This window comes from Mastigoproctus giganteus, chromosome 6, assembly GCF_048544385.1.
Source record: "Mastigoproctus giganteus isolate SK-2022 chromosome 6, ASM4854438v1, whole genome shotgun sequence".
Taxonomy (NCBI): Eukaryota; Metazoa; Arthropoda; class Arachnida; order Uropygi; family Thelyphonidae; genus Mastigoproctus; species Mastigoproctus giganteus.
This window is the reverse complement of record NC_143580.1, coordinates 115,886,148-115,906,523: the sequence shown is the minus strand read 5'-3', so window position 1 is coordinate 115,906,523 and position 20,376 is coordinate 115,886,148. Positions and strand designations below refer to the sequence as shown.

At 36.4% G+C, this 20,376-nt stretch overlaps 1 protein-coding gene across 2 annotated transcripts in view; it reads right to left on the bottom strand.

Moving 5' to 3' along the window:
• Positions 1–20,376, bottom strand: part of LOC150084522 (synaptotagmin-1-like) — a 234,374-nt gene that overhangs the window by 4,387 nt on the left and 209,611 nt on the right. For both annotated transcript variants that reach the window (XM_090375279.1, XM_090375278.1), the window contains exons 5-6: positions 16,286–16,642; positions 15,324–15,438 (exon numbers count right to left, since the gene is read on the bottom strand). In XM_090375279.1, the coding sequence (XP_090231405.1) occupies positions 15,324–15,438; positions 16,286–16,642 (472 nt within the window). The remainder of the gene's footprint in view (positions 1–15,323; positions 15,439–16,285; positions 16,643–20,376) is intronic.

The window sequence follows — 20,376 nt, the reverse complement described above, 5'->3', positions numbered from 1 at the left end:
TTTTCTGGAACTGCATCAGTTTTAAAGCTGGAGGTGATTTGCTGTATACTATACAAGAAGCAAATTATTATTATTACGACTTATCTTCAGATCAGAATAAATATAGGAATGATGTCGCACATTTTACAGAAATTCAATGAATAATGAGAAGGAAAACATTATTTATTGTTTAATATAGTATAATCAGTAACTTATTTATTTTATTACAAAGATTGTCGAGGCAAAACTACATATTAACAGTCAAAAATTAAAATAAAACAAAAAGTGTGTTTGGAATTCTGTCCTTTGTCCTGTAGCATAGTTGCTTTATCTTCACAAAGAGACATTTTGGTTTTAAAATGTATTATTTCTAATGTTCTCTCTTTCACATAAGTTGCATACAGTTAAGGGAAGTTTCATGGAGCCGTTTCATGATTTCATGGAGCCACTTTCACATTTCATCCAGTTTTCAGTATTAAAAACATTTGGCTAATGCTCTCTGCAATGGACAGAAACCTTTATATCAGCTAAGTGTTTCTACTAAGATGCTGTGATGTGCGGTGTTTCTTACAGTTTTAGGAGAGATGCCGCGTACTCGAATGAAATGTTTTTAATTTAATGAAATAAATACTATTGAATTTAACAACAGCTGGCTAAATTCAATAGTTTTTATTTCATTAAAGAAACGATTCATATGCAGCACCTCCCCTAAAACTGTGGAAAAACGACGCCACATTTATCCTACACATTTACCCTAAGTAACATGTTTATAGTTTCTCAAAGCTTCTAATTCATGAAATTGCTGCTTTCCACCTCGGAATTTTTTTAAAATAATTCTTTTGAAAGTTATTATACAGCTAGCCTATCGAAAAGCGATTATCGCATACGAGGGGAGTTCAAAAGAGATTTGTATTCACTCAGAAGTAGTTGAGATTGAAGGTTGAAACATACAGGGTGATTCACTACTAGTGCGACAAACTTGCAGGAGGTGTAGGGGGCACAAAGACGAATCGGAATCACATAGCATTGCAGGGTCCGAAATGCCTTCGTCATGCGGTAGAGGACGTTGAACGGGAGGTCGCGTGAAAAGCGATCCCGCTGGAAGTCAGCATTTGCGAACCGGTTCCCGAGGCAGTAGGATGGACGAGTATTCAAACGTTGAACTGGCCGACATGCACCTTGAATTTGAAAGACCAAAATATAGGCTAAAGGTGATTTGGACATGTTTAAATTTAGGTGTGTACGGCTTTCGCTAGCGGATAGATGGAGGGGTGGAGACTGAAGAAGAAAGGCAGAAGTATGGGGTCAATAGAGAAGGCGGCCCCAGGTTTCAACCTGGGGCCTCCTTTATTGACCCCCATACTTCTGCCTTTCTCACTCCCCAGTCTTCAGAGGAGCAGGCTCACACCTTATGACAGCAAGTAGCTTTATGAGGAGGTTGTAATAATACTTCGCCACCACAGTACAGCCCTTTTGAAGGTAATCTGTTAATATTAACACAACGCTAAAAACTGATAGCATCACTTTGCCAACACTTGGTTTTGTTGGGGGGGGATTCTGCATGCTTCCATTGTTTTGATATTTGTTTAGTTTCGGGATCATGGTGATGGATTAAAGTTTCATTCATGGTGACTAGCCGTGAAAAAACTCCTCTTGCTTTTCCTGGCACATCGACAACATTTCATGTGCACATTGTTCCCTTTCCTTCTTCTGGTAAGAAGTCAGAAGTCTGGGAACCCGTCTAACAGACGCTTTACTCATATGCAATTGTTGGATGATGTTCTCCACAGACCCTACACTAATTTAGAACACTGCAGCTAGTTTTTGGCGCAAATACGGAGATCTTCCAAGATTAATGCCTCAATTTTTGTAACACTCTTCTGTTACAGCAGTTGCTGGGCGTCGAGGGATTTCTTCATTATGTACTGAGGTTCTTCTAATTGTTCATGCCAGTGTACAACACTATAACCTGGGGGGGGACAATCTTCTACATAAACAACAACAATTTCTTCGTGAATTGCTTTGGGTGTTTTCCCCTTGGAGAAAGAGGAATCAAATCACTGATATGCATTCCATTTTATCCAGTGTGACACTTCACTTCAGTCAGCGCTGCAAAGGAAAAAAAAAATGAACTGTCTGATCGAAACCAAAATTTGTGTGGCTAGTATAGAGATTAAGGTATAAAACAAAAATATTTTTTTTTTATTTCTATCACAAATACTTCTGGATGAATACAAATCTTTTCTTGAACCCACCCCTGTTGCATTTCTGTTTTTTCTTTCAAATGAAATGGCTTACGTTCCTTCCAAGAAATACACTGATGATACTTTTAGGCTAAAGCAAGGATGGGGAACAGCCTTCCCATTGAGGGAAAAAACAGCTCCTTAAGCAAAATTAAAATTTATAAATCGCAAAATCTAAACGGCACTACTTAGTCCAATTTAAACGTAAAATTCAAAATTTTAGCCCAAATATGACAAAATGGTCCGGACGACAAATAGCCTAAACTTAAAAATAAACTAGAAAGTTCTCAGAGTGTTTTAATTGGAACAAAACATCTTGTATGTATTAGCGGGAGGATATAAGCCAAAATTTATGTGCATGGTTATCAAAACATACTCGACCTTTACTGATGCATATATCTGAATCGTCTGACCCGGACATGCGCATAAATGCTGAGATAATGCATATAGTATCTGACTGAAAAAAGTCAGTCAGATAGCAATGATTATATTGAAGATGTCAGAGTCTATGGTTGTTTCTTGTGGTGGTATCGACTAGGTTCACTGGTCAAGGTGCATGGAATGTTATCAATTTCTTTAAAAAATACACGTTTTTTTCATAACTACAATACTCCCATTATTTTTGATAGGGTAGTGTATACTATCAAACCGTACCTCAATATTTGCGCGTATATCATAATTTCTGGCCATTGCAAATTTTACGGCTTATAAATATTATCATCCCCCCCACCAAATTAGCTTATTATTTGCGTTTATATTCCTTGCCAGACAGTTTACAAGTCACTATAGCTGTTTCTTGCAAATTTATTGGCAATTATACACATTTTTTGTGGCCAAGTACTAGATTGATCTCAAATTAAGCGCATGCCAATTCACGTTCAAGATACCAAGATTTTAACTGAATACGCGTGTAATCATCTCATTGGAGTGATAAATAAAATTTACCCGAAAACCATAGCTTTCACAATATATGATGCATGAATATTCGAATATTAGAAGCCGAACCTCAACGTCTTCTATAAACTCCATATTCCAGAGGTACAGCTTGAAGTGGTCTGAAGGTATCTTTTTAAGCCATTAGTATGGTAAAAATTTCTCAGTTCCTTCAGTGATGAATGAAAATCGAGTAGCAGACCGTTTGGTGGTATACACTGAATTAACCATCCTGTTTCTCGATCCACCCATGGACAAATCTAGCGCAATGAATGGTGATATCATCTTGAAATGGGAAGCCGTGTGCACGATCTTATAAACTTCTTAAAGATGCATCTAGAGGTCTCTTGATCATCCTTTTAGACATGACGGTGAAACCAATCCATACCATGCAGATGCTCGTCAACTCCGTGAGGCTGACATTTTTGCGAAATTCATAGTCAATTGGGTTACGTTCCTACATAAGGAGGAAAAAACATTGGCTGTTTTTCTTTTTATTTTTTAATAATTTATAATATTTTTATTCAGTTATTTTATCTATTTATTTGTTTGTTTATTGCTATTGTAGCAAAAGCCTGCAGCTTCCTTGCACTGTACGGCTAATATTATTCCCTATACAATTACAAGGCCTCAGTAGCCGAGTGGTTGTTGTTGTTATTTGGTTTTTAGGAGCATTAGCAACTAAGGCCATATTGCTCCAGGAATATGCGGTGGTCATTCCCTAACCTTTCCGCATCCTCCGTATTTGGTGGTGACGGGCTCGAACCCCGGTCTAATCAAGAAGCGTGTGCTAGGCACTGCTGCTCCTTCCCACCTGGCTACGGAGGCGCCTGTAGCCGAGTGGTCAGGAGTGGGAGTGCAGTAGCACACGCTCTTTGAGTAGACCGGGGTTCAAGCCCCTGACTGCTGAATACGGTCGATTTGCCAACCGGCACTGGACCAGCGTAGCAGATTGTGGTCCATTTCCATCAGCATGAACTGTTGAGGAGGCTTCCATCCTGCAGTGGGTTGATAATGGCTGCACTTTAACTTTTTACAATTACAGTCCAGTCCTCTACATTCCAGTTGAATCGAAATACCAATGACTCTTCGTTATCAACTTTTGTCTAAAACGACTAAACGAGTTTACAAATAGGACGATAGCTGCTTAACATATATATATATATAGGAGTCGGTTATAGTGATTAACATAGTAATAGAGGCATGTGATGCAAGAAAGCAAGCGTACGTAGCATCAGAAAAAAAAAAAAAAAAAGAAATGCACACAACTATTCCCTCTAAATGTCTGTCCAGTTAATCCTTGAATTTATTTAATTTTAGCTATCAACTTCCACAACGACAGTTGGAAATTTGTTCCAGCAATTAACCACCCGCTGGCTAAAGGCAAATTTCCGCACATCTATTCTACATCTGTCTTATCTTTGTCTTTGTATCATCTGCAAACTTCGACACTAAGCCTGATATACCTTCATCTCATCACAATTCACTGTGCTTAACCCATTCAAGGCCTTATACACCTCAATCAGATCACCTCGCAGGTGCTTAGTCTACAGCCGCTGCAATCTGCAGAACTTAAGCCTCTCTTGGTAAAAGGACCCCTCACCAACCTTGTTACCCTTCTCTGTACACGCTCAAGCAAATCTAATCCTTCCTAAATTAGCCCTCCAGACCTGTACGCAGTATTCAAGGCGTGGTCTGACCATTGCCTTATACAAAGGGATAATCACCTCCTTTTTCCTGCAGCAAAATTCCTATATACCATTGTCAAAACCCCATTACCTGCTCTTGGTGCCTGTCTGCATTGCTCAGAAACCTTCATATCTGACTGCACAATTACTCCCAAGTGTTTTTCATTTTCTACCACCGTAAGTGTAGTACCGCATAGTTGGTATGTTCCTCTGGGGTTACTTCTACTCATATGCAGTACTTTGCATTTTTCAATGTTAAACTTCAGTTTCCACTTCTCAGCCCATCTGCCCAAATTTTCTAGATCCTGTTGCAGTAGCACACTGCCATTAAGAACCCTGCCAATCTTTGTATCATCTGCAAACTTCGACACTAAGCCTGATATACCTTCATCAACATCATTGATAAATATACAAAATAGTGGGCCCAATATCAAACTCTGTGGGACTCCACTAAAAACATTAGTCCACGAAGAGCAGCGTCCATTGATTACCACTCTGTCTTCTCCCACTCACCCACCCTTTATCCATTGCAGCAACTTACCCTTAATACCATTCTGCTCCAATTTGTACAGTAGTCTTTCATGCGCAACAGTGTCAAAAGCTTTCCCGAAATCCAAGTATATGATATCAAAATTATGTTTTGCATCCAGTTCCTTTGTATCCACATCATAGTATCCAATCAAATTGGTCAGACAGGACTTCCCCTTAACAAATCCATGCTGTGTTCGAGCTATAACTGAAGTCTTGTCTAGATGATCCTGCAATGCATCTTTAACCAGTGACTCCATTATTTCACCCGGGACAGAAGTTAAAGTAACTGGTCTGTAATTACTGGTGTCATCCTTCAATCCCACTTTGTGAATTGGGGATACATTTGGACATCTCCAGTCCGTGGGGACTTCCCCTGAGTCCAAGGATGCTCTCATAATTATGGCTAAGGGTTTGTTTAGTTCCTTTGCCGGCTCCTCCTTTAATATAATTGGATAGATGCCATCCACTGCATGTGCTTTTCGCATGTTTCACTTCAACAATTTCTCCTCCACTTTGCTCTCAGTTATTACAAAATCTTTAAGCACCCTGTTACAATTTGATAAACGTCTGGCATTTTCCTTCCTTAATGACTCCTCATGTGTGAATGTAGATGCAAAATACTCATTCAGTTTGTTTGCTATCTGAGCAGGATCATCAGCAGCCGAACCATCGATATCAAGTGGACCAATCTGATTCATTCCCTTCCTTTTAACTTGAAGACTGCCTCTTTTCACATAAAAAAAACTTAGTTGGGATTGTTAGTGTTCAGTTATTGTACGAAGTTTTTTCTGAAAATTCCATATGGCAGTCGAAATCCTCATCGACGCCTTAGCTAATTTGACTTCCGTCCGTGATCTTTAATTAAGATCTGTCTTAAGGAGGTTTTTGGTGACTTTAATTTATTGGAAAGTCTTATACTTGCCTTTTGCGGTCTTCTTAAAGTCAATTTCGTAGATAAAGTGTTAGTTCCATTTGTAACTGTTCTTAGTCTAAAACAAATCTTGGGAAGTTTACCACCCTACCCGTAATTTAAGTCTGCATGGTTCTGTAAATGGTAGCTCTTGAGTGTGGATTGCCTTAACCCATTTGCGTTTTCATGTTTTGAATATAACATCACTATTTAATGAATTATCTTTATTGCTGCTAAGTACGGTGCACAGTACTAGAAACAATATTCGTCACAGCGACATGAACAGGAGTTTTACATTTAGGTAGAATATGATAAATATTATTAAATAAAATAGGAAAATGTAGAGAACAAATAAAAACATCTTTGCACATTACAACTGAAAACAATGGCAGGAAAGAGGAATCAAAATCAAACCAAGGATTTTGATCTAACAAACGAGGAAACAATTATTGTCTCATCCTTTCTTCAAAACGTAGATCTCTGTCAATTATCCCAATTACTTTTTTAAATGTGTTGTTAAACATAAAAAAAAAAATAGCGTCTCGTTGAATTTTGAGCTACTCTGTGTATCACTTATTAAAATATTTTAAATTAATCTTTAAACTTTGTGGATTGGCTCAGTTCCACTCTTAATGTCAAGGACATTAAGAGTGGAACTGAGTCAACCCAACTTACGACATTTTCATAAAAATGTCTTTCTTATGAGAAAATTATGCAAGTTGACGATTATTTTAAGCATTATGAACAAAGTAAATAAATAATAAATATTGGTGTATTCATTTATTTGTAAAAACTGATTTCGACAACTCAAAGATATCGACTTATTTTGATACGAATAAAAAAAAAGAGGAATTATCTTTTCTTAATTTCCCTAATTCGTATATAATTCTTAGCCATTTCAAGAAACAGTTCATTCTCTGTCTAATTTAAGAGTGATTATCTCCTGTTAAATACAACTTAGGCTGGCATTAACTAGGGCGACAAAAATCTTAAATATATTTGTTGTTGCTACTTGCGGATACAGTTTTTTCCCCCCTTCTGAAAATTAATTGGGCAGTTTCATCGAGCGATGCAGTGCCAAGGACCACATCTCGTAATCCAAAGAAACACGTGTTCAATTTGTGTTGTCATGGCGACAGACCACGGAAGAGTGGTACTGGCTGCTGTGGCCATGTTTCTTCCAAACCGACCACCAAGACACGAGATTATATTTCGCATAATACCTAAATAAAAAGGTACGTCATTCATCTAAATAAATATTTCAATAATCAAAGTTTTTTTGCCACTCTGAACAACACAGATTGTATTTCAACAATTTAAAGATAACCTTATTCACACAAGAATACATTAATCTGTAGAGCGTATCAGATATTTATTGATTCAGCTACTGCAAATCACGGTTTATAAAATCAATACTGTACAATGACCGGATAATTTTCTTGAATTACTTTGAAATAAAATGCAAGTTTTGTGCGCATGATGCCGACGACAACGTTATGCTCCGGGTGTAATGTAAGCCTCTTATAGTTGTGCAGTTTATTATCATTATGCCTAATAAGTTACTTATATTGCAATGATAATAAACCTAGTGTATTTGGACACGTATTCTGAGGCGTTAAAGCACCAGATACAGTGAACTACAGTTAAGATACAGTATGCAATTGCTTTTATTAACTATCTAAAATAAATATTACTGTTAACTATATCGATAAGTTCCAGGTCTTCAGAACACTGTTTAGAAATAAGATTATACTAAAGGTTTCCTCTCCTGAATCTTCCTGAGGAGCTTGGTAAACGGTTGGACCTTATTGTCAGCGTTAATAGATCTAGCAGTGCTCGAGACATTTCCAATTTTGTTCTTTTACCATCATTTTGTTGATGCTTTTGATTCAATTTTCAATAGATGCCTTATTCAAAAGAATAAGGTTCTCGTAATATTTTCGGTCTGTAAAACTAAAAGACCTTGATTAGTGAACGATTTCTAACCTGTTCATATATCTTACCCTCTTTTAAAACTGATGTAGAAAAGTTTATTTTTCTTTCTCTTAAAAAATAAAAATCTTCTATTATGGTTCTCGTTCAACATTTTGGTGTGAAAGACGTCTACACGGTAACCAATCTACCTAAAACCATGTTTCTTTGTCACGGATGCCCATGATGGAAGAGTTCAACTTGATGTTGCGTATACCTGTATTTTGGTGTTGTTTTTGGCTCCATGACTGCGAATGTTTTCTCTACTATACTTTTATATCTATTAGAGAATTTCTACTTCGCTAGCGCTTCTTTCTAAGAGGGTTCACTCGTTCATAATTATCTTCAAAAATATGCATCTTCTGAAATTTCCCAGTGTGACTTTTTCAGCCTTTGTTTCCCCCTCCCATTCTTCCTTTAATTCACTAACACACATTTTTTTGAAACATCTGGTTTTCACAGACTACTGTGACACACAAACAGATTACACAAAGCGGAGATGGGAGGGCCCTGGGGCCGTCAGACAACGAACAGTACCCTTATCCTCCTTTAATTCTGCTTGATTGATTTGTCATTCATCTCAACGATTTGAAGCCTCAGTAACTGCTGCACAGATGAAGCTACCTCTATTAATATAAAGAAAACTTCCCCACCTTTGGATGATTCTGATGAATCTGTTTATTATTATTATAAATTTGCATACTAAACATGAGACATTGTTTCGTGTTTCTTTCATTTCTTCGCACGAAGCATAATATAAAATCAAGACAATATCACCAAAGCAAATCAGCACGTGAGGCACTATCTGGTCTTATTACAAATGCATGTCTTAAGGGAAACAATCTGGCTATCCCCTTTCCCCACTCCTTTAAAAGGCTTCAGTAAGCTTCCCGTCATTGACAAAATTCAACAAGGGACTCTCCAGATGTGTCAAACGACGCTATCACTGAGTTGTTGATATCAAAAGGTTGATACCCTGTGATATCAAAAACCCACCAACTTGCTTTTCACTCTCAAATTCACCCAGCTCATTTCCAAGTGGCATGATTGAAAAGCGAAGGGGAACAACTATAAGAGTTTCATGTAGAAATTTTTAAGAGCGGCCAGATTTTTTTTAATTATTATTTGTTTTAACTCCCGCGTAAAATTATTAAATTGTATCTAAATACTAGTTTGGTTTGGAGTTTGAAGCTGTAGCAACACAGGCTATAATAGCGGTAAATGAATAAAAATAGTAAATGATTATAGCGAACAAGAAAATTGGTCACCATGCAAAAAAAGGCCTTTTAGGCTACATAAGAATAAAATATTACCAAAAAAGTATAAACGATTTATACATAAGTATATATATAATAAAAGGGCATATTTTAATTAATCTAAACAAGGTTGTCAATTTTAAAGTTAGAAATAGCCGACACGTGGTCATTGTGAGGTAGTATCTGGCCGAGTATATGACCGAGTATATTTAGGCAGATGGCTAGATGCGATAAAAGATATCCGTCGCTCGTGACCAAAACGTGGACATTCAGTTAAAATATGCTTGATGGTTTCGCAATTGTCACACACAGAAGGATCACTAGCCCTCTTCAGAAAATAATGCGTAAGACTCTCCTATGCGAAGACGAACAGGATTAACTTCTCTCTAAGGTTGCTGTGCAGACTAGACTGCCACGTTTGGATTACAGGCTTAATCTGGTACAACTTGTTTGTGAGCTGTCCGTGACATGATTGTTGCCAATGGGAGTTGAATATATTATGTATTACTTGCCTGTAGTTATATAGGGGACCAACACACTGATTCCTCTGATCTGGCTAAAGTACCTGCCAGATCATTACTACAGATCCCAATGTTGCATGGGATTTAGCAGAATCGGATGTCAAATATAGATTCATAAAGAGAATACAATATCTGCAGAACCCTGGACAGGACTGGATGAGGATTATTTCTCGTCATTGATATAACCAGTAAAGCACTTAAATAATCTGTATATTACCATAACCTTTGATAATTATTAGTTTCAATGTGGTTCAAAGCTAGCTCTATAGCATAGAGCTAGCTAGATTCCCACTCCACTCGTGGGAATCTTCTCGGATACTGTACTGTCTGGGAAGACTGCAGCGGATTCCACAAATGATTTTGAGCCATCAGCGAAGACAGAGAGATGAGCATATATTACATATTTTATCTATTGTGCCTCCAGGGCAACAAGTCTCCTGAACTTGACACACCGGAACAACAGAAGATAAGGCAAAATAATGAAATATATCATGGTCCTACGGACATTGAACCGTTCACTCTTTTGGATCTTGGAGCTGCTATTGGTGAACTAAATAGTAAGAAATGTCCAGGCACAGATCTGATTGAGAACCTTATTATAGTCAATTTTTTTTTTTTTATCTTTACCCACAGATCTTATTAAATCTTATGAATAAATGCCTCCTAGAGGGGCTTTTTCCTAGGCAGTGGCTCTGTTAAAGATCCTTCATAAGCCAGGGAAACCAACATCTGAACCTCGTGCTTATATTCCTATCTCGTTGCTGGCGAACGTAGGAAAATATTTGAGACTTTTAAGCCCCAAGACATCAAAAAATGCTAGAAGAAAAACAACTCTGTTCTAAATTTCAGTTTGGTTTTAAAAAGGGAAAAATCAACTGAGGAAGCAATTACAACTCTGACTTCTTTTGCACAAAACTCTGCATCCAAATATGTCCTGGCCGTGTTTGTGGACTTCGAGGGTGCTTTTGACTCGTTGTGGGGGGAGAGCTCTCTCAGGTTCTTGAGGTCTGCAAATTGCGACGATTTCTACGAAGTCTTACGGTCTTATTTTTGTGAACGTTCAGTCAAGGTTAGTGCTAAGCATCTTACTTATAATTCTCAGGTTTCCAGAGGATTCCCCCAGGGGTCGATGTTGGGGCCTCTCCTCTGGAATGCAGTCCTGGATCAATGGCTCTTGAGAACGCATCACAATGTAGTCAAAATTGCTTACGCTGATGACCTGGTGGTGGCTATCTAAGGGAGGTCATGAAAAATTATCGATGATTTGTTATCCTGGGCCAATACTAACAAACTGAAAATTTCTCAAAGCAAGACAAAATTTATGACTTTCGGCAAACATTTTAATTATAACAGACCTCTTAGGATCCTACTCAATAATATACAGATACCTTATGTACCTCAGACCAAGTAGCTAGGTGTTCTATTAGATGATAGGATGAGTTTCCAGCCACTCAAATTAAAGAACAAAATTCGGAATTTTACTGCATCGGTGGTCAGGATCTCCAGGAAAGACTGGGGTATGACTAAGAAAACTTTATTATTATACTACAAAACAATTTTCCTGCCTGTGGTATCCTATGCAACTAGTGTCTGGCACCAAAACGTTATCAAAGTAAAGGTGAAATCTAAGTTAATTTCTTTGTAGAGATCCGTATTATGACGATACTTATAGAACCACTTCAAACAATGCCCTACAAGTCTTAGGAGGAGTGATGCCCTTAGATCTATACATTATATATCGTGGAATGCTGTACAAACTAAAGAAGGGCTTTTAGATTATTGTGCATGCCATAACATCTGATCCTGCAAATGATATAAAACAAGAAAAGGTTAGAATTTGGAGAGAGCTAACAGGAACATGGCAACAAAGATGGAATGAGAGTCAACATGGCCTAACCACAAAAAAGATATATTCAACAAGCTGATTACTTAGCATCTCCAGGTATAAAATTGTGGTTCACGCCTAAAATGTATACCTCCTATTTGTTAACGGGGAATAGCTCTTTGAGCGTGGTTTAGAGCCGGGCCCGTTTTGTACTTGTCGCGGATTTGAGACCTGGGAACATGTTCTCCTGCATTGTCAAGAGAATGTACAATTTAGGCACACACTATTGAGTCTGGTTCCAGAATTATAGGAGGAGAATGTCTGTAGCCTCATCCATCGATGGGAAAAATGTGTAAATCTGCACGGTGGCTATGTATAAAAGGACTAAAACCTGTGCCAAGAATCAACAGGCTAGCACCTCTGCAGCTAGGTCAGGGCGATTCTTTATTGAACCGCCCTCGTATTTAATACCCAGTAAGTGCCAATTACTATTAATTACCCGAATCTCATAGTTATGTTAACGTGCATTACAATTCACAGGGAACAAAGAAAAATTTATAAGCGTAGCTTTTAAATACTCGGGAAACGGTATAGCCTGTACAGAAAGTTTTTCATCCACTGTTGCTAAAAATTAATTCTTGAAGAAATAAGAAAAGTAATATTTCCGAAGAATTCAATATTTACATCATTTATATATACATAATTAATAATTTAATGTAGCTGATGTTCAACAATCGCCTTGCTATAATTTCTAAATCCTTTGAACGTTGGAGTAAACCGAGAAGAGAATTCTAAGGAGGGATTGAAGCAGGTAGCAGCCCTTAAATGACTTTTCCACAAATTTATCTTATTAAAAAACAATAATGCCCTTCCAAGTCAGCATACAAAGCAACTATACGGTCGCTTTTTTTTTTTTTTTTTACTTGGACTGACTTTTTTTCAGCGTTATTGCGATTGCAGCAGATTATAGCAATTTTTGCACTTGAAATTATAATTTAAGATTCTCAGTATCTGTCGGTCTAATTCTTAAAGTCTGTGTACAGATAATGTGATCCATTGGTGTAGGGCCAATATCGCAGCAGATAAGCTAATATAAATATCTACTAATATTTGGACAGCCATAAGTTCCTGAACTTCTCTGGTGCAATTTTAATTAAGAGTATGTGAAAAATACTAAGCTTTGGTGTAAGTGCCCGAAATCTTGGGGTTTTTTCCCTCTTCGAAAAAATTACTCATTTAATTCAATATGTTTGCATATATGAAGACAATTCAGATGAATATCATATCCTACTTATCACACTTACTAAGATTATTTAATGCTAAGTTCTGAAATATCAGAAGTAAGGGGTACTTTGCAATGAAGAACGGTCGATACCTTGTCTCCATTGCCGCCCACTTCTATTTAAGTATTAGGTGGCAAATGATAAAAGAAAGCAATTTTATAAAGCATCAGCAAAAAAAAAAAAAAAAAAAACCCTTCCCACATCACCTCTCCGTCCCCCTCCAATAACTTTTATAGTTCTCCCTTGAATTTATTCAAACTACCCACCTCTACAACAGCAGATGGAAGTTTGTTCAAACAATCAACCAGCCACTGACTGAAAGCAAACGTCTGCACAGCTATCCTGCCATCCTTCCTGAATTTATACCACCTCATGTGTGCAATCTGAACAAGAGGAAGAATATCAATTAGCACTGAGCTTGCTGAATCCATTCAAGGCCTTAAACAGATCAGCTCACCTCGCAGAGCCTACTCTCCAAACGCTGCGATTTGCACAACTGAAGCCGTTCCAGCAGACTACAACCTTTCTAAAATGAGGTCTCTAGGCCTGTAGGTAGTACGCACGATGATGCCTGACCATTGCCTAGTACAATTGGATAATATAACATCTCCTTATCCCTGCTAGCAAAGTTCCTGTATATCATTGACAAAACCCATTAGTTGTCCTGGCAGCCTCTCTGCACTGCTCAGAGAACTTCATATCTGGCTGTACAATTAACCCCAGGTCTTTTTCATTTTCAACTAGGCCGAGTACAGTTCGTACGTTATTCTGGATTTATTGTTACTCACATGCAGTACCTCCATTCGTTAATTTTAAACTTAAACTGCCATTTCTCAGCCCATTTACCTAATTTTTGACCTTGTTGCAGCAGCTACCCTGATTACTATCATTAACCACCCTGCCAACCTTTGTACCATCTGCAAACTTAGCCATTAAACCTGATCTACAGTCATCAATATCATAAATAAATATAGAAAACAATGGGTCCACCATAGAACTCTGGGGAACTCCACTAATAATATTAGTCCACGGAGAGGAATACTCATTAATAACCACACTCTGTCTTCTCACACACAACCACTCTTTATCCATAACAGTAACTTATCCTTTATGCCATACTGCTCCAAATTTCCAATTTGACAGCAGGATTTTTTTTATTAACAGTATCGAAAGCGTGAAATCCAAGTATATTATATCAAAATTATTTTCTGCATCATAGTACCTAACCAGATTGTTTAGACAAGATTGCCCCTTGACAAATCCAATTTTGATCAATATTAAATAATAATAATTTAAGCGACGTTGCTGAGTAGTAAATTCAAGAGTGCAGTAGTACAATCATTGTAGTTTAGAATGATTCGAGCCCACATGATCCCTAAATACAGTTATTGATTAGTTTTAAAATTCCTTATCCTTTATGGTCATGCTGGAGCATTTATTTTATTTCAGCAAAGGCACAGCCAAGCCCCACATAATTCGCATGTTATCAGCAAAGAGTTAAATGAGATGGCTTTGGAAACTATGATATTTGATGTCCGTCTGGCGAATCGATATCATCTTTTGTTTTATGCTCTAGTCTAATGAAAAACGAACGTTTCCGGCCAGAGAACCTTTTCGATTCCTGATTTCATCGGTCGACTCCAAATTAAAATATTTTGTTTCATCGTTCTCAATAACAGAACATTGTGATTGACAAACAAATATATTTCTAACCCGCTTTCAAAATTGGAACTTTGGATTTCAAAAATAAAATTATTTGTTTATCTGTAAATCTCTCAGCATTACTGTAACAGATGAGCTTGTTTCTGTGGAAGTCCGACTTCTCGCGGATCTCCTAGGTTCGCGGATCAGTTTGTGTGTTACTGCTCTACTGGATTGGATGTTTATTTCTGTTGCTAGGCGTTTTCCTTCATGAGCCACATTACTTTTAACCATGTTAAGGTTTCCTTCTCAACACGATTTTGTTGAAATACTGAAGGCAGTCCATCCTGAAGCAAACTAATGTTAGCTCCTTTGGTTCTTAGTTCAAATGGTTTGATTTTTTGGTTCTGGATGTAAAACCAAATTTTCTACTTCATATATCAATTTCTGGCTGACAGAAAGTGAAGGCACTGAAATGAGAGCACTATATTCGTTAGAAAAATGCAAATTAAAAGATCACAACGCGCGTTTTAAAAACTTACGGAACGTTTCTGGATCATCTGTGAGGAATCGGAGATTGTTAGCTTTAACGATATTGATTGTCAGTCTTTCAGCAGTTGGAAGATAGCTAAGTCCAAATAGCAATTCTCCGTTGTCCTGAAAACACAAAATCAGTATATGAAGCGGACAGACAAAATACAGCTTTTTTTTTTTTTAATAATTAAATTCCTGTTAGATTTCGGAATTAAAATAAAGCATGAGTTACGCAAAATCCAACAAATATAGAAAACAAATTGTACTGTGCACGTCCTTTTCCCCACATCAGGTATAAGTGTTAAATCTACGTCCAATTCTGGCGTTTCTAAACGATCGGCACCAATTCTTGTGGCACAATGCTGCTAGCATAATGGTCAGGCAAGTATAAGCCTCTCGGTTCCACCAACTCAATCCTTCTACCCTTATATTAACTCTCCATAATTTGTGTCAACTCAACGCCTATACTATTTTACGTTAAACCACTAGCCATTAACAGAGGTTTGACATAAAATATGACATAATCTCGACCTGAGTATATGCTTCCGTACATTTAACTGTTTGACGATTTTATCATTCTGACATAATAGCTATAAGTTTATTGTTTGACTGTCAACCAGAATCTTTATCTGAAATTAAATAATTTCGCAAAGTTTGAAAGAAGAGTATTCAAATAAGAAAAGTTAAATGTCCACTCTACTAGGAAAGAATGTTATTATACAGTGTTATTGACATTTCTAGCCTTTCGGTGATTTCCAACATGATCTTTTATCAAATTACAGGAACCTATTATTTGATAAAGAAAAAAACCGCCTGGACAATCACGAGAAATATCTGTAGTGTGGTGGGTAATTTTCAAGGGTCAGAAAATGTAAAATTAGTTCTTGTCACATTATATTTACGAGGATAGATGCTATTATCCTTTACGAATTTATATAAGAAATACTAAACGCGAGAGGGAATATATTACCTGTCTCGGCTCTGTAAAGTCAAGTGTGTGGAGTTGCTCTTCAGCATTGGGAACAATCTGTAGCTCTTTTAGCGAAAAAGTCACCTGCCCCAGCTCACTGTCGTTGCTGTATTTTTCCTCATCAAAAGCAGCTATCCTAACAACAGACTCTTTTATATCATGCCTAGTTAAATCCATCACAAAAGTCTCTTTAAATAAAGGGTGCTGAGTTTTCTTTTTGGTTCCTGTCTTAAACTCGTACAAATAAGGAGCATTGTTCTTTGACCATCTCTTTCGTCCCTTTTCCTTGAACATTTGTAAAATAAGGTAAGGATCTCCAGTGCCACCATACTGTTTCGGAGGAAGGTATTGAGCTTCCTGTAGGTCAGAAAGATGAAAATATCGAATTATTTAACTCATTAATTAATTGCATATAGCTTTAAACACCAAGTAACTCAAATTTGTTTATTTTCTCAAGAAATATCGGCATAGCATAAGAAGTATAACTGATTAAAACTAGTCTAAAATATATACAGTATTTACAGTTCTATAAATATTCTATCGTAGTTCTTTTTAAAGGAAGTGTGGACAACTGTACAGAAAAAATAATTTAACCTATTGTCAAAATTTAGTACAAATGTGTCTAAGATTATTCTAGTCCTGAAATTTGGAGAAGATCGGAGCTATTGTGCTAAATTTATATCAATGTTCCTGTAGATGGGGAGAGCTGGGGGTATTTAATCTGAATCTAGTTCCAAATTTCACCAGCCATATAAATTTATATTTGTCTCAAAGATGGTGGAACTTGGAAAAGGGGTTGGGAGTTATAGAACCACTTGCGAAAAATTGCAGCACTTGACAGAAAGTACGCTGAAAATCTTGTGTATATCAAACTTATCAAGAAATTCCCAACCATCCGAAACATATTTACAGGGTTTTTCAAACTGCTATCTTCAAATTCCAGAGGTGAACATCTCCCACAAGACAAATCTGCGTAAACGTTTTCCGTATCTCGCATAGTTTCTGCATTATGGTGTTTCAAAACTCTGCTGTCCAAACTTGGATGCATTTTATTTTTTCTTTGATTACATTTATTTTACTTTTAAAGTTTGTTGCATTATTTATAGCAGTTGTTGAAATTGTTGTCCATCCACGTCTGTGTACAGGACATAACGATGTATCACCGACTGGCAAAACCTCAGTCCTGGGTCTTTAATGAACGCAAGAGGCTGGGCTTCCTCTCTAACCTCGAACACAAAGTTTTTAAGATGTCCTCGGAGTAATAAGTCAAAGGGATTAAAATCCGTTAGCTACGAAACAAGGCCTTAAATTAACCAAATGCTCACGTGCCAGCAAGATAAACTGTGCTGATGCACTACCGTGTATAAAACACATTCTCTGGTGAATTTGGAGAAGCATGTCCTTAACGCCACTTGTTAAATGAAAAGTACTGTTCACAAGCACTTTGTCCCTGTGTCGTATCTTTTTTTTTTTTTTTTAAGAATCTATAATTTAGATTCTTCTATGATAGCTGGATTTCCGTTTTATGGAAATCCAGCTATCACAGAAGAATAGACATGTTAAAGAACACGTACAGAAAAAAAAAAAAAAGTCTCAAGGATTTTATCATAAAAAATGTCAAAACCACATCCTACACGCACCGGGAACAGTAGAAAAAATCCGATAAATTTCCGTCTCGTTAGCCGGGTGCGACAAACATCCGTAAGTTCGGGGGAAGAGACTTCCTGGAGGACAACTCCACATACACTCTAATATTTAGCAGAGAAGCTTTAATGCTATGCAGTGTTGGCTGAGAGTATATTCAGAGAGTATATAAATTATCGATGTACGCACATTTCAGACATTTCGTTGGATTTTTTTTTTTTTTTTTCGGGATTTTTGGCGAAGGCCAACTCCACATACACTCTGTAATATTTAGGCATCTGTGAACGCGCATAAAAAAGCATCAGGAGTTTGTCCTCAAAAATAATAATGTAAAAACGACATCCTATATTTACGTGGAATTATTCGAAAAAATGTAATGAAGAAGCCAATTAATCCTACATAAGTTAAGAAAATAGGCCGAATGCTACTCTACACGTAACAAGCAAAAAGAGATTAAGTAGAAAAAGAAATCTGCTGTAATGGCATCAAACATCTACTGTGTGAAAAAAAAAAAAAAAAAAAAAAAAAAAATCACCAGAGTAGTCTCATTCTTATACGATAAATATACAGCACAGCTCTTTAACGAGAAGTACATTATTTATTTGGAAGGCGTGCGATTATGCAAAATAATTGTTTTAAGGGATTATTTTCTTCACTGGTAGTTTTTGAAGTTTGAAGACCCGTAGTTAATATAGTAGTAGCATACAAATGGCAAATGAACGTTGCCAACAAATAGTTACAATTTCAATTTATAAATAATAATTGCTATAAAAAGCGAATTCAGTACAAGCAGCAATACAGTAACCTATAACATTTAAATTTGACGATCCCTCACAAATGGACGTGTAATTCGCCAATGAATAATACAAGCATGCACCGTTTAACTGTATGAATAATTATCTCCAGGTAAAGTGAATTACATCGTTCTATTTTACATTATAACACGTTTTAATTTCGTTACTTTTTGAACAACATCCTACCGAAAACGTCTTCCTAACAAATGGATGTAATTATTAAGAAGGATGCATTTCTTAACAGTAGTTTCACACTGAACGTTAAACGAATTTTTAAAACAATATTATCGAACGGGTGTGTAATCAGATAAAATATATTAAACAGCAAAATATAATAAATACAATTTTGAACAGAGACAAATCCATATCGCAATAATATATGCTGGCCAGTATTTATAAATTAATACTAAAACAGACTCCATATAAAAACATAAATGATTGCAGAATACCTAATTAGTAAATTTTATTAATGACGTGTAATTTAGGGTTTTGTGATATCTGCAGTTATTTCAAAATAATGCCGACTAAAAATAAATTTTGATGACTGCAAACGCCTTTCTATAGTTTACTGCAAAATAAAATAAAAATATAAGTTAAACGCGGTAAAATGTAATAAACTAAGATTGATCAAATCATTAGGAAAAACGGTCACATCTTTCAGCTAACAATTCTGCAGTCCTTTTTAATAGTAATAAAAATATTATGACGTCCGGTTTGCACAACCTAATAAAAGCGTTTGCTATTTTTTTTATTTATTTATTTTTTATATATTTTCAAATAGGTTTGCTTTATTTTCATTTGTATTTTGATTTTATACGAAGAATTATATAAAACTTTTGCATTTTCAGTACGTATCATTTTGCAACAACTGCAACCAGCTGTACTGAAGGATGAATGCCAATTATCTGATTTTGCTTCCTTGGCCAATTTAGATGTATAAGTAAGGTCTGTCTTTATTAAACAATGACAAACCTCACAAACTTACAACACCCAAATTCGAAACTATCTATTCAATGTATTTGGAATAAGATATCCTAACATGATTTTTTTTTAAATTTAACATTAAATAATTGAATTATTTAAAATATTTTTAAGATTTTAAATAAGTACTTAAAATAATATACTAATACATATATTAATTTAATTTTATTTATCTTAAAAATATTTAAGATTTCAGTTTACTCAAAAACGGGTTATTAGTATTTGCAACCCATAGCTTAATTCGATACTTTATTAATATTCTTCACCACAGGTTTTAGAATATGGGATACATATACAAATGTTAAATACGTACCGCCAAGAGCATATTAATCTGAGCGGAGATCCACAACTAAAGCAGGCTAAGCGAACGTCATCTCTAGTCGGATTAGTGTCAAATGGGCACATATCGACCCACTTGACTTATTATTCAGATACACTCGTTAAAACACAAATTCACAGTCAAGCTGCATGTTCATAATCATACATAATGCCGTTTTACCGCAACATCCCGAGCTAGCGGACAATTTATGTTTGCAATTAAAGTGACCAAGTTACGCTTTTGCTTCGATGTCGGACTCCATGTTGAGAATATTTCCGTGGTTTACCATGAGAAGAACACAACAAGATGTCCACGAATATATGGGACCATCAAAGAAGTGTAGGGATTTTATA